The 12,976-nt window shown below is 50.2% G+C and overlaps 1 protein-coding gene across 3 annotated transcripts in view; it reads left to right on the top strand.

The window, feature by feature from the left end:
- The window catches only part of CELF5 (CUGBP, Elav-like family member 5), a 32,497-nt gene that overhangs the window by 5,214 nt on the left and 14,307 nt on the right, over positions 1-12,976 (top strand). For 2 of the 3 annotated variants that reach the window (XM_014958620.1, XM_014958623.1), the window contains exon 2: positions 8,525-8,576. In XM_014958620.1, coding sequence (XP_014814106.1) covers positions 8,525-8,576 — 52 coding nt within the window. The remainder of the gene's footprint in view (positions 1-8,524; positions 8,577-12,976) is intronic. The other variant, XM_014958622.1, reaches the window with a different exon arrangement.

The raw sequence follows: 12,976 nt of genomic DNA on the forward strand, positions 1-12,976 counted from the left end.
CAGCTCCTGGCCAAGGAGCAACAGACGTGCCTTTCAGTGCAGAGATAATTGCAAATGCTTGTGGAGGTTTGGCTTAAGGGGATGAGAACTAGCAGTGAGGGAAGGCAGCAGCCCTACGAAGTACATACCCTGAAGTGGCAGGGGGAGAGCAAGCTGCCAATGCAAACATTGACTCCCGCTGCTGGCAGAATTGGAAGGATAATGGCATTAAGGATTGGTACCCGTTCCCACATGCTGACCAAATGCACACATGCAGGCCCTGTCCTGTCCACACAGGGCCTCCCTTTCTCCCTAGAAATTGCTGCCCTTTGCACAACCAGCTGCTCACATCTCCTTGTAGCATAGAGCTGAGACTTTTGTCACCCAGGGCTGGCGTTTTCCTGGTGAGCTCGCCTGCACTCGTGAACACACGCACCTCTCTGCCCACCAGCCCACACAGACCTTCATCTTTGCAAAGGCACCCACACTCCCGAGCATCACTCTGCATTCCCCGGGGTTGTTTGGTATGTGTGCGTGCACACAAATGTTTGTGAATATGGATATAGAATCACAGAATAATTTATGTTAGAAGAGGCTTCTGAGGTCTCTGGTCAAACCCCACTCAAAGCGCAGGGATAAGTGCATCAGGTCACTGTGAATCTTCTCCAACTGAGTTTTGAAAATCTCCAAGGAGATCCCACAGTCACTCTGGGCCTTTCTTCCAGTCTGTGAGCACTCCTCAAGTGAAATAGTTTAATGACAACCATAAAGTCTGTTGTTCAGCCCAGAGAAGAGATGGCTCAGGGAGTTCTTATGGTGACACTGGGATTCAGGCCCATTTTCATTGGATTTTCCTATGGGCACGTCATTATTGCAGGAGGTTTTGCACCACTTGGACCGTTAATGGTTGCCACAGGAACTGGTGTACTCGGCCTATGCAGCGGCTGGGGTGGAGAGTCCCTGCTGCCGCCGGTTTGGCCCCCTCCACCGAGCACATTAAGTGCAGAGACCTCTCTCTCCTGCTGCTGTAATTAACCTGCCATGGGGGAGAAGAGGTGGGGCATGGCTGCACTGAGGAACTGCCAGTGCCCCTGGCTGTCAGGCCCAGACCGACCCCAGTGTGTTGGTCTGCCCGTGCGAGCTCCCGCAGACTGGGCTGTGTCCATCAGCTCGGGCTTCCTCTGCCCCTCGCCTGTCCTTTGCCCTTTTGCTAAGGTTCTTGGAGGCTCCCATTTATGCACCAAGAAGCACCTGACCATGTTCCCTGGACCAGGTGTCCAGTAAAGCAGAGTCACTGGTGCACCAGTAAGCACAGGAAAGATGGGTGCTGGATGTCTTCTCCAAACAGCCTGACAAAGATCAGGTGATTGTGGCACTGCTCCCAGCTCTCTCCTCCACAGCTTTCTTGCACTTGCTCAGAGTAACTTCATGATGCCTCTCATAGCCTCTTATTCCTGCTTTTTGCAGGCTTGCTGAGCACAAGGGCTGGGAGTGGCTCCTGTGATTGAGTCTCCTTGGGCAAGCCGAGGATGGCAGGCACTGTCTTTGCTGAAGCAAAGTCTGGCAGCTGACACAGGACTGTGGGCCTGAGCACCAAGCTGTGCCTGGGTCCTCGGGCCAGTGGTTTTCTGGTGGCCAGAATGATCTCTTGTGGTCTTGAACTTGATAGAGGAGCTTTTAGGGTGTTCAGTTTCTGCAGCCCTATCTTGCAAGAGGAGGGCTGCAGGAATGGGGAGTGGGGAGTGCAAGAGTGGGGAGAAGCAGGAGGAAGGTTGGGACCAAATACCGCTCCTCTTTGCACTGCTGAAAAGCCCCCTAGAAACCTGAATTTGGCCCAGGGATTTTTCATCCTGTGGCCTCTGGGGGAAAGTTGTTGTCGTAGCACCTGTAGAAAACGATTTGAGAAAGTTGGCACTTTCCTCTTCTCACCTAGAAGCTCCTTTGACCTTCAGTGGCACTAATCACAAGTGACAAGAAGAGATCAGACCAACAGGGAAGATCATCTAATGTCTTCCTTGATGCAGTGCCCTGCAGTGCACTGAAACATCAAGGAAGGAGCCCCATGAGGACAGACTGACCATGGAGTCCTGAGAGACTGCACTTAAATGTGTCCACCAAACAGTCATGTACATGATAGGGGCTGTAATTGCTGTGCTGTGCTGGCCTCCCTGCTGGTTGTCTGATGTTAATGCACAGTAATGGTGCTGTCACTTCCATAGAGGTACCAGGGAGATCCAAAGGCTTTCTGAGTCATGGTGATAAGGTGCTTGCCTTCCTCACAGAGCAACACTAGCTACAGTGGGGACAAGGATGTCTGACTGTGTTAAGGGAGAAGGAACACAGCGTAGCAGAGCATCCAAGAGGCAAAGCAGTCAGTCCATGTGTGTTGTGGCCCACATGCTGCTAGGATGTCTGCTTGCTGATTCCTGCATGCACTCAGCTTTGGTGGGGAATAGCAGATAACTTCCCTGCTCTGCCTGATTTCCCCTCTGTAGGGAAAATACCTCTGTTGTGGTTTAACCACAGCCAGCAACTAGACCATGCAACTGCTCTCTCACTCCCACTAGTTGTGATAGGGAAGAGAATTAGAAGAGTGAAAGTTAGAAAACAATTGTGGGTTGAAATAAAAGGTAGAGCAAAAGCTGCACACAGCAGCAAAGCACAACAAGGAATTAATTCCCTGCTCCCCATCACAAGTGGGGGTCCAGCCATCTCCAGGAAAGCTGGGCTCCATCATGTGTAACAGTGACTTGGGAAGGCAGCAACCAAAAACATCAGTGTTTTACCAACATTCTCATCCCAAATCCAAACCGTAACACCACACCAGCTGCTAGCAAGAAAGTCAATCTTATCCCAGGCAAAACCATGACAACCTCCCAAAGAAACCAGTGAGAGGAGTTGGAGCTTACGAGTCGTCTTCTTGGTGACACAAAGCAGTTGGGTGAAGCTGTCCAGCAGTCTTTCTTGCTCATGCAGAAAGAGATGGACTCAGCCATGTAGGCAGGAGCTGTATGGTTTGGACTCTGAACTTTACATCCTGCTTTTACCTCAGACTTCCTGCATGACCTTCATCATCATGTGCCTTGATTCATCCACCTGGAACACAGTACTCATAATTATCCTATCCTCCTTCATAATGGGATTGGATGAGGTAAATTCACATAAGCAGCTTTTAGAGCTGTGCTGGAATGGTGCTTGGTGCTAATGTTGCTCATGTTTCTGTGTGAGACAACTCATTTTCAGGGATGGATGGTTCTTCTGGATAGGACTGACATATGCTGTCAGTGGAAGGGTGCAAGCAGGAGACTTGAGCACTGAGACTGGCACCAATCTATCACTGCTTGCGTTCCCGTCAAGAGCAGAATCCAAATTAGCAAATCAGCATTTAGATTTATGTGCTCTGCACAGCTAGAAGTAGTTGTGATCATTCAGGCAGGGTATTTTTAACTGGCCAGAAGACCAGCCCACAGTTTGCAAAGCCTAAGAGCCCAGGACCTAATTCTGCCAATGGCCTTGGATGCCTTTTGGTTCCTGATGTCCCAGAGGAGCCAGCCTGCATTGTATGTTTCATACTGTCTGCCTCTGACCCATTTAACACTGTGAGGTTCCCCTGCATTGCACCTGAGGGGCTATTTTACATCACTTACTCCTAATTAATAGAGAGGCTTGCCCTGCTGTCCCAGGGGGCTTTCTCCCTCTATCCAGCTTTTGCAGTTTGAAAGCTGAGGAAGCAAGAGTCAGGGGTCACTACTTGTCCTTGGAGAATGTGGCTACTGGATTGCTGAGATGATAGCTCATGCTGGGTATCAGTGTAAATGTGGGGACCTAGTTCACCTCCAAAAGGCTTTTTTTGGGGTGTGGTGATAGAAATGGTGTGGTTTGGCCTTGTTGAAACCAATAGTGAAGCTTCCTCTGATTATAGTAGGGCCAGGAATTTTCCTTAGATCCTTGATCCCAAGAGTACTTCAAGGATGGGGGAGCATTTCCTTTAAAGCAGGGAGGAAGCCCAAACAGAGCACAGTTCCCCATTTCTCCATGCTGACCAGATGCTGGGGATGGGATGTAATCTAGACACTCACCAGCAAGGCCTCTCACTACTGCCCCTTCTCCAGAAACCTGCAGGCTCCTTTGGGCTGCACTCTTTTAGCACCAGGCACCTCCTCACTGCTCCTTGAGGGCTGTGCAGGAAACGTGCCTGCTCTGCTTTGTAGCATGTAACACCCCAGGGGTCGGTAGAGCTTCGTGCCCCTGTCAGGCTGGCTGGTAACCCCAAAGAAAATTAGTAAAGGCTGTGTACTTGTGAGAAGGACAGCGATGTGAACTAGCATCGTCGGAGGGAGTTGTGGGCTCTGGAGAGTAAGCGTGGCTGTGTTTGGAAAAGGGAGGTGTGTATCCAGGGAGGAGGGCACATGTGAGGGAGAAGCTGAAGGGAGGCAGTGGGAACTTTGTGCCCTCCCATGTGCTGCCCATTTGGTGTCCATTGCTGCATGGGGCTCCAGGAGGCTTCTCGAGTCCAGCGGGTCATGGAGCTGACAGCTCTGTCGTTAGCAGTGGGTAGGAAGGACCAATGGGGAGGAACGCAGAGACATTTGGCCCATTGTGGCCTGACAGCATGCGCTAAATGTTAATGTGATATTCTTCAGAAATGAAGAATAATAATGCTTAGCTGGATAATTTAATGAGGAAAATAAAGCTCAGCTAGTGAGGCAGGCACAAACTCATAAATCGTTTGCTCAGGTTCTCCATGTCACATATGTGTTCACATGTTTGTGTTCTTGAGTGGTAAAGGATGTCTGTGCATGTGCATCTACTTGGCATTTGGAATTTATGGCAGGCACATCCTGACTGTTGGATTTTGTGCCCAGCTGGGCATCTTAGACTCAGGTGTGTTCTCTGATTACTGTACAGCTTGAGATGATGACTGGAGGCCAGAAGAATTTGTACTTCCAGACTTTGCTGTGCAAGCCAGAAGCATGTCCTCTCTTCTGTTCTGTTACTCTCTTTCTCCCTCAGATGGAAGGGGTAAAGCTTGACCATCTTCTCTGTGTGTTGAGTTCCTGTAGGGGACAGAGCTCTTTGTCTGAAACCTGTACACAAAGTTTAGGACCACACAGGGACGCTTCTCAAGGCTTGCAACCTGTATTGTGGAGTTAAAGCAACTTTGCATTTGTAGGCTTACACCTCTGTTTTAGAGGCCTTTGACAATTTTGTTCACCTTTAATGGCAACATGAGACTTAACAGGATGAAAGTGGTGTAGTCCTGTTTGTGGAAGCCTCTGGGTGGCCAGTTCTCTGCAAGGAGGACCGTGCCTGTCTCTGCCTTGGTTGGGACACCTCCCATTTCAGGAAGCAGCAAGCAGAGAATCCTGCTGCTCTTCTCCAAGCCTCTCCATCTGGACAGATTTCTTGTATCTTGTTTTCTCCTCTTTACCCACATCTTTCAGAGCAGATGAAGACCAGCCCAGAGACCAGACCTCAGTTTGGTGGGTCGCTCTTAGAGTCACTCTGGAAATGGACAGCCCTTGACTGAGGGGTTGGTCTGATGCTGGCAGAGGGTGAGTCTTCCTGTGTCCTGCCAAGGTGCTGTGTCAAGCAGGCAAGAGAGAAGCCATGATCACAGCTGTGGGGCACAGAGGAGCCCACTTGCCTGATCTCACCCAGGCAGGCCCGCTTCCTCTTGCCGCTGCAGCCAGACTCTGCTTCCAGACTGGCGCCAGTGCTGACCCACGTCACCATGCTGGCATTGGTACCGCTGCCGCCAGCGCTGTCCTGCAGACATTGTGCCATGGCCCCGCTGTGGGCTGTGGTCCCCCATGGCGGCCAGGTTCAGTAGGGCCAGCCATGGCTCACGGCCCCAGGAGCAGGCCCTGCAGCATGCCCTCGGCTGCTTCTCAGTCCCTGGGATGAGGGGAAGGAAAGGAGTGGACAGATGGGTAGAAGGGGCCCCCTCCCCAGAGATCATATCAAAATGTCTCTTTTGTGCAAAGCAGAGGGAATGCCCCCAAGAGCTGGTTTCCATGGCAACCACAAATGTCAGGTTCCATGTGGTGAATAACCGTTTCCATGACAACACCTCCTTTACCCTAGGTGCTGGGAGCTGGAGTGACAGCCCTGTTGGGGGAGGGGACGGGGAGATGTCCTCAGGTACTTAACCCCCCCGCCTCCCCCCATCCTTTCCTTTCCTTGCCCCAAGCACTCAGCCCCAGCACCCCTGTGTGGGTCCCTGGTCACGTGGCTGTGTGATGCTCTTGGCTTCCATGGCATCCCTCCCTCCTTCCCTCCCTCCCTTCCCCCAAATGGATTTCTTTCTCTCAGAAGCTGAGATCCGAGTCTGTCCCTCCATCTCCCTCCCATCTGTTTAGCTTAATCCTGGTTTTGCATCCTGGGTAGAAACAAAGCTATTTCTCAGAGCTGTGGGAGCAGTGGGCAGTGAGGTGACCAGCTGCTGTTCTTGGCTCTGCACTGAGCCCTCTCTTCCGAGCACACATCTGGGCTCCCTGCCCTCTCCCACCCCTCTCACCTCCCTGCTGCCCAAACACCCCCAGTCTTTGCTTGCACGGGCATATTGCCAGAGGCTGTGAGCAGCGATAGGAGCCACTGCCTCTTAGCAAGGAAATCTGAGGCTTTCTGGAGCAATGTCTGACCATGTCCTTCTGAACCCCTGCCCCACATCCCACTCAGCTCATGGGCTGAAAGAGGTGCCTGGTCCTTGGCAGCTCCTGGGGGAGCTGCAGCCCAGAGGCTGGCGAGTGCCAGTGCTGCACATGCTGGGGCCACATGGCAGCACAGCGGGATGCTAGGAGCTCTGCAAATCTATGCAGCTGATGAAGGATGGGAAAGGGACCCTCAGCCTTTCCGTCTCCCCCAGATGACACAGCAAGTCCTGGGAGATGGATTTGGAGTTGGCCCTGCTGCCTCTGAGGTGCAGCATGGCAGCAGCTTGGCCTTCCTTTGGGGAGCTGCCAGCCGGTCTCTGGCTTTGCCAAGCCGCCCCATATTGCTCCTCGATGCAGGGATGGTGTTGCCTGGGGCTGATCCCAGCTTCTGCTCATCCTACCTGAGATCCACCAGTCAGTGGAAGCCAGCTCACAGCCCCTACCTGCCGCAAGTGCTGCCCTGTGGCCAGCGGTCAGGCCTCAGCAGCGATGTGCTGTGCCATGGCAGCCTCCTGGTTGGCACCTTCTGTCCTGTGAACTGCAAAGTTACTTCATGGATTCCTTCCAGCTGTTGTGAATGTGGGCTCTACCTCTGGTTTTTTGGCCAGTCTGCCTCAGCCACCACTTGGAGACTTGACAGCAGTCCACATTTTGCATGCTGGCTTCTAAACGCATTTCATTTGGTGACTTTTATGGCTTGATACCATTTTCTGTTTTGTTGTTGCTGTTTTTCCTGAGGATGTTTCCTAAGAGAGGGGGCAGACTACGCCTGGACCTGCTTATGCCTGGACTTGTGTGCAGGTCTGACCGGCGATATTGTGATTGTTTTTTGTTATGAATGTCAGTGATTCAAGTCACTGTCAGCCGCTGTGAATGATGCCGAGAGACATGGAGTGAGATGTGCTGTGAATGTGGAAATCTGCCTTCTACACCATTCCTTGGAGGAGATTCTGGCTCACGTTGGATCATACTAGCCTGGGAAGAAGGCTACAGGTTGTCAGCTTTCTGGGCAGCATAGGACACGCATATGAGTGTTTCCAGCAGATGAGCGTTTTTCCCTGCTTTGCAAATCAGACGGTTAAAGCTGTGGGTTACTTAATGCAGCTCCTCCTGGGTAGAAGTGCTGGAGAGTCCCGGTATCACATGAGTGAAGCTGCCCCTCAGGCTTGTTGCTCGTGGTTGGGTTATTGCTGATGACACTAATGGGTGCAAGAGAGGTAAACAGCGCTTCACAACCAAGTGAGAGGAGTTTTGTCACTTCCAACCTGAGCATTCCCCTTGTGGGTAGGAGATGTTGGAGAGCAGCACTGCTCTTCTTTAGAGCCACTCTGGCGCACAGAGCTTTGACTGCCTGAGGGCTGGGGAAGGGGAAACATAACATGGCCGCTTGCTGTACTGCTTCTAGCCAAGTTCAGAGGCAGGCTTTCGTCTGTCCTGCAAGGAAAAGTGACTCAACTAGTTGAGGTGACCATGCGTGCACTGAGCCAGGGCAGGCATAGGAAGAGCTTCCAGGAGGTCTGACCTTAGGCTACCCTGACCACTGTTCAGGCTCCAGTCTCAGAGTGATGAGCTGTTTCCTTGAGTCCTTTCTTTGCCACTTGCTGTGTCTGAGGAAGCAGAGGTTTATGCATGGTGGGCATTCCCAGGAGAGCTGTTCCCTGCAGGCAAGCAGCTGAGCAGGGAAAAGTGCTTTCCTTTTGAGAAGTCTGAAATCCATGTGGTCCCTTCTCCAGGGGTTTTGGTTGCCGTCATGATGTCTTGGTTCCCTTCTGCCACTCTCCTACTCTGCACAGGAGGCAGAAAGAAGCACTCTCATGCCACTGCCATTAGCACCATGTGTCAGGGAGCTGGGCCAAGCTCTAACCCTCTGTGTTTCTCTTTCATTGCAGATGGCGCGCCCGATTCAAGTGAAACCTGCAGACAGCGAGAGCCGTGGAGGTAGTTGTCATCTCTCCTTGTTTTTCCTTTGGCAGCTGTGTGCTTGTGAGGTGGACCAAGCAAAGAGGCAGGGTCCTGACCTGGCCTTCCTCTCCTCGCAGTCTGTATGAAGGGATGTTTGTGCGTGGCAGGGATTTGGGGGGGCAGGAGGAGAGGCTAGGGATAGGCTTGTTGGGGAGCCTTCAGCTTGGCACAGCAAGCAGCTGAGAGCACCCCAGGTCCTGAGGGTAATAATGTGGCTGCCCACTCCGCTCCCCCAGGCCTTTGAGGGTACCACTGGCCTGACAGCGTCTACCCCAGGAGGTTCCTGAAGCAGGCACACACTTCAGTGTATGCCACCAGGGTCCTGGAGAGTGTAAGCAGTTGGGAAAAGGTTTCTTCATTCTTATACCTGATCAGCCCAATAAAAGCCAGATCCCTGCAGCAGCACTGGCTTTTTAACCTGTTCAGCTCACTGCTCCACAGCTGAGTCTCCTGTCCACAGCTCCCTCCTCTGCCTCCCCATCGCTGTTGGACTGTCTCGGCCTCTCCACTTGGTCCTGCAGCCACCCCTATCACACTGTCAGGGCCCAAGATCTGTTGCAGAAAATAGCATGTGATGGGGAAATAGTGTCCGAAGGGAAAGGATCCTGAGTTTAGGCCTGAGATGGAGGTGCTGTGAGCCTGCAGGGGACCAGCTTGGTTAAAGCAACATACGCTGAGTAGTTCAGAGCTGGAAGATTGAGAACAGGAGAATCTCTTTTAAAGGGGAGCTCACAGCAGCTCAGATGCCTCCTCCAGGTGGAGGTTTGCAACTCCAGCCCTTTCCAAATTTATGAACTTGTTTTGCTGCTTTTCCTCGTCTTAGCAATACATTTCTTTTCTTCTCTCCTTTCCTGTGTCTTTCTCTCCATGCCTTGTGCTGTTGGTGTCGCCTCTGAAAGCAGTTTAGGAGTGGGGAGGGAAGAATTTGTGTGAAACTGTTTGTGCTGTATGTAGGACAGCATATCCTGCATGTTTTGTTTAGGTTTGGGAGGCTTTTGTTTTAAGGGGTCACTTCCAAGCAGTTTGTAGTGACTTTCAATTATTGCACTGACAGGAACATGAGATATATTTTATAATATTTTAGATGAATGTATGATCCTCCTTTAAAAAAAAAAAATTTATTTGTTCAAGTCAGATCATTTTTCCAAATAGAATCTGTGACTTTTCATTATTTACTTGAAGCATAAGATACCTGACTTTTACTGAAGTCTGGGAATTTTTATTCTCTTGAGCTATACTGTGAATCCCAGACATGCCAGCTAAAGACATGCTCCTTTTGAAAAGAAGTGTGGCTTAAGTGTCCAAAGAAACTAGCATGCCTATAACCACATAGGACTGGATTCATCTCACCTTACTTCAGCCCCTGTGTTCATGCTTGAATTTAAGGTGCTTGTCCATGCTATAGACAGTAAAAAAAGACCAGTGCCTTCAGAGCAATTCACTGTCTCACTCTTGACACCGATGTGGATGAGCTGTCCTTTAGAGGTGCCTGCAGTGGACAGAGGAAGCTGACTGCTCACTGACATCTCGTATTGCCTCTGGATACAACCACTGGGCCGTCAATCCTTCCCCCACCACATTGATTTTAAAAATTTGCACACCAGATTTCTAATTAATTCAGAAATTTTGTAGTTATATCTGAGGTTATTCCTCATGAGTCTTTAAAAAAAAAAAAAAAAGCATAGGAGACTAGGAAAGCATTTGCCAGTCATAGGAATAACTCAACATCACAAACTGTTACATGTACACGCTGGCAGATCCCCTGCACCCTCAGGCTGTGAGACGTGGCTGCACAGTAGCCCTCAGAACCAACACAGAGACGGGCAGACACTCCATGTGTGCATTGCTTTGCAAATACATACGTGTGTCCACTTGACACGCACATTCATAGGCAAATGCACACATTTACCTTCACCAGTACCACCCATGCAGAGCTGACACTCCTCCTGCATTAAGCCCTCACACAACAGCAGTAAACACAGACCAAACAGATAATTCAGGCTGTGAACAGACCAACCACTGCAGCTTTGTTTTCTTAAAAGTTTGTGCCTCTCTGATGAGTGCAGCAGTGAGAGTGGAATCTCTGGTGTCTAATACCAGGCTGAGATCACTTCTGCAGTCTTTCTTTTGCTGGTGGGACACTACTAGGGACTCTGTTTTCTACACAGCTACCTAGTATCACAAAATGTGTTGGCACTTGACATCTCTGATGCCTCAGCTCCTCTGTCAAAATGAGCTGAAATAGGCGAATAGATTCAAAAACAGGATGTTGATTTGGCGGCAAGTTTTTGGTCAAGGCACTGGACTCTGAAATCTCTAAGTTTATGAAAAGTAGCACAATCTCTAATGACTGCAAAAGTCAGTGCTCTGCTTCCCACGGAGAAGGTCATAGAGAAAAGCAGCTTTTGGAGTCTGAACACCCGCCTCCCTCCAGCCCATGTGCCGAGCTTCCTTCCAGCTTCATTGCAGAGCTCAGAAACTAGTAGCTCCCACAGGATCCTTGACAAACTGGATTTTTTCCTGAGGCATCAAGGCAGAACCCTAGATTTGTCTGAATCAAGTTGCTCTTTCCAAAGGTTTCTGTCATGATGCTTCACTTGTCAGAGAAGTAGATGAGCAAGTTTGCAGATATGGGAAGAGCCATATAGCAATATATATGCTATATGCTATAGCAATAGCCCCCACACTGGCAGGAGGTAAAAGAAAGATTTGGGGCAGGACAAAACTGCTTGGACTAGGAATTTATCAAGGGAACAGCTTCATGCATCAGTGGAGGCTCTGCTCTGCATTATCCTTGAAGGGAACCTCTTTTATCTTCTCCAGAGCCTGACATCTCTCAAATGAAGCACCCTGAATTAAGCACATGAAGTTAGAGTGCCAGAATTTGTCTCCTGGTTTAAGAGATGCTAATTTTTGTGCCAAAGGGGCAGTATTGGCCAATCCTTGCAGGGGCTATATGGGGATATCTGGATGCCCAGTGTTAACTGCATCCTACAGAAGGAATTCACTACTAAAAAGATGCTGCCTGCATTCGTTCAGAGGGGGATCTGGGATTTTGGCACAGGCTTTGTCAGCTCTTTCTTCGTTTCCATTATGCCTCTGATGTGAGCCTTGGAGTGCCAGGAGGAGATGGAGTGAGGGGGCAGAGGAGCTTGTCTGTGTTTCTTGCAAGACCCGGAGCACTCTGCTGCACTGATGTGACAGGACAGCGAGGCCAAGCCCATTAGCACTGCCTTAGAGATGAGTAAGGTCTCTGCATACCCAAGGAGATTTGCTTCGTCCCATTCATGGCCAACTGCTTGCGGAGGCTTCTTCCCTCTCCCCGATCCTTGCTGCTGACAGTTGCTGGCCAGATGACCTAAATCCACTGGGTTTAAAGGGCATAAGTGTCCAGTGCTTGTGTGCTCTCCTCTCTCTCTCTCATGGCCAGAGCATTCAGCCTTAACCCCTCCCTTGTTCCCATGGTATCTTGATCAGCAACCTGCTCTTCACTGGCCCTCCTCCTGCTGCCTGGGTGACTGTCTGTGCCCAGAGCGTGTTTCCATAAGAACTCAACAGTCAGAGACCAGAGACAATTTTCCTGGTTGGTGGACAGCATGGGAAATTGCCAATCAGAGTGAAAAACAAGAGCTGGAGAGAAAGTGAAGGAAAAATGGTGGGAGGAGGGTGTGCTGTTGCAAGTTGGGGAGAGAAGGTCTTCCAGCACTGCAGGAGTCCCTGCTGGGGAGCTGAAGGAGCCAGTGACCCACAGCAGTGGCTTGAGGATGCCAGCTGATTTGGGACTGAACGCTTTAAGAGTGGTGACAGCAGACATCAGGAGAAAGGGCTTGCAGGGTTTTGGTCCAAGTTGTGGAGAGATGAGGCAGATTGGTTATTGGTTGGCGAACACCCCTATTTGGAAGCTGGCATTTTTTTCTTCCAAATTAAAAAAAAAGAAAAGCTGAAATTCCCACAGAAAGACAGGACTTCCAAAGTGTTCCATTAGTGAGCCCTGTCAGACAACAGAAGACCTGCAGTAAAACTGCAAGAATGGAGACTAGCATCTACTGTTTCAATGGACCTTTCCCAAAGTGCAGGGTAAAGGAAAATGGTTTTGACTCAACAGAAATGGTATGAGGATGAAACCACATGAATTATTAAGGAAATTTCAAGTCCTTCTGAAGGAGAAAACAACTATTAACGTAGTTTAGTGTTGATTTGATTGCAAGTTGTCAAGATTCCTTTTTGTTCAATCCCTCTATTGCAAAGTTGTGGCCTCTTGCATCCATTAGACTGTTGCTTGGCAGAAACTTAAGCTTTGTGTGGCTGTGGTAACCATCAGGTCTTTGCACTGAATTAGTCATCAGCCAAAACTGGAACCACTTATCTGACTCTCCACT

Source organism: Calidris pugnax, unplaced genomic scaffold (genome assembly GCF_001431845.1).
Source record: "Calidris pugnax isolate Ruff unplaced genomic scaffold, ASM143184v1 scaffold425, whole genome shotgun sequence".
In the NCBI taxonomy this organism is placed as follows: domain Eukaryota; kingdom Metazoa; phylum Chordata; class Aves; order Charadriiformes; family Scolopacidae; genus Calidris; species Calidris pugnax.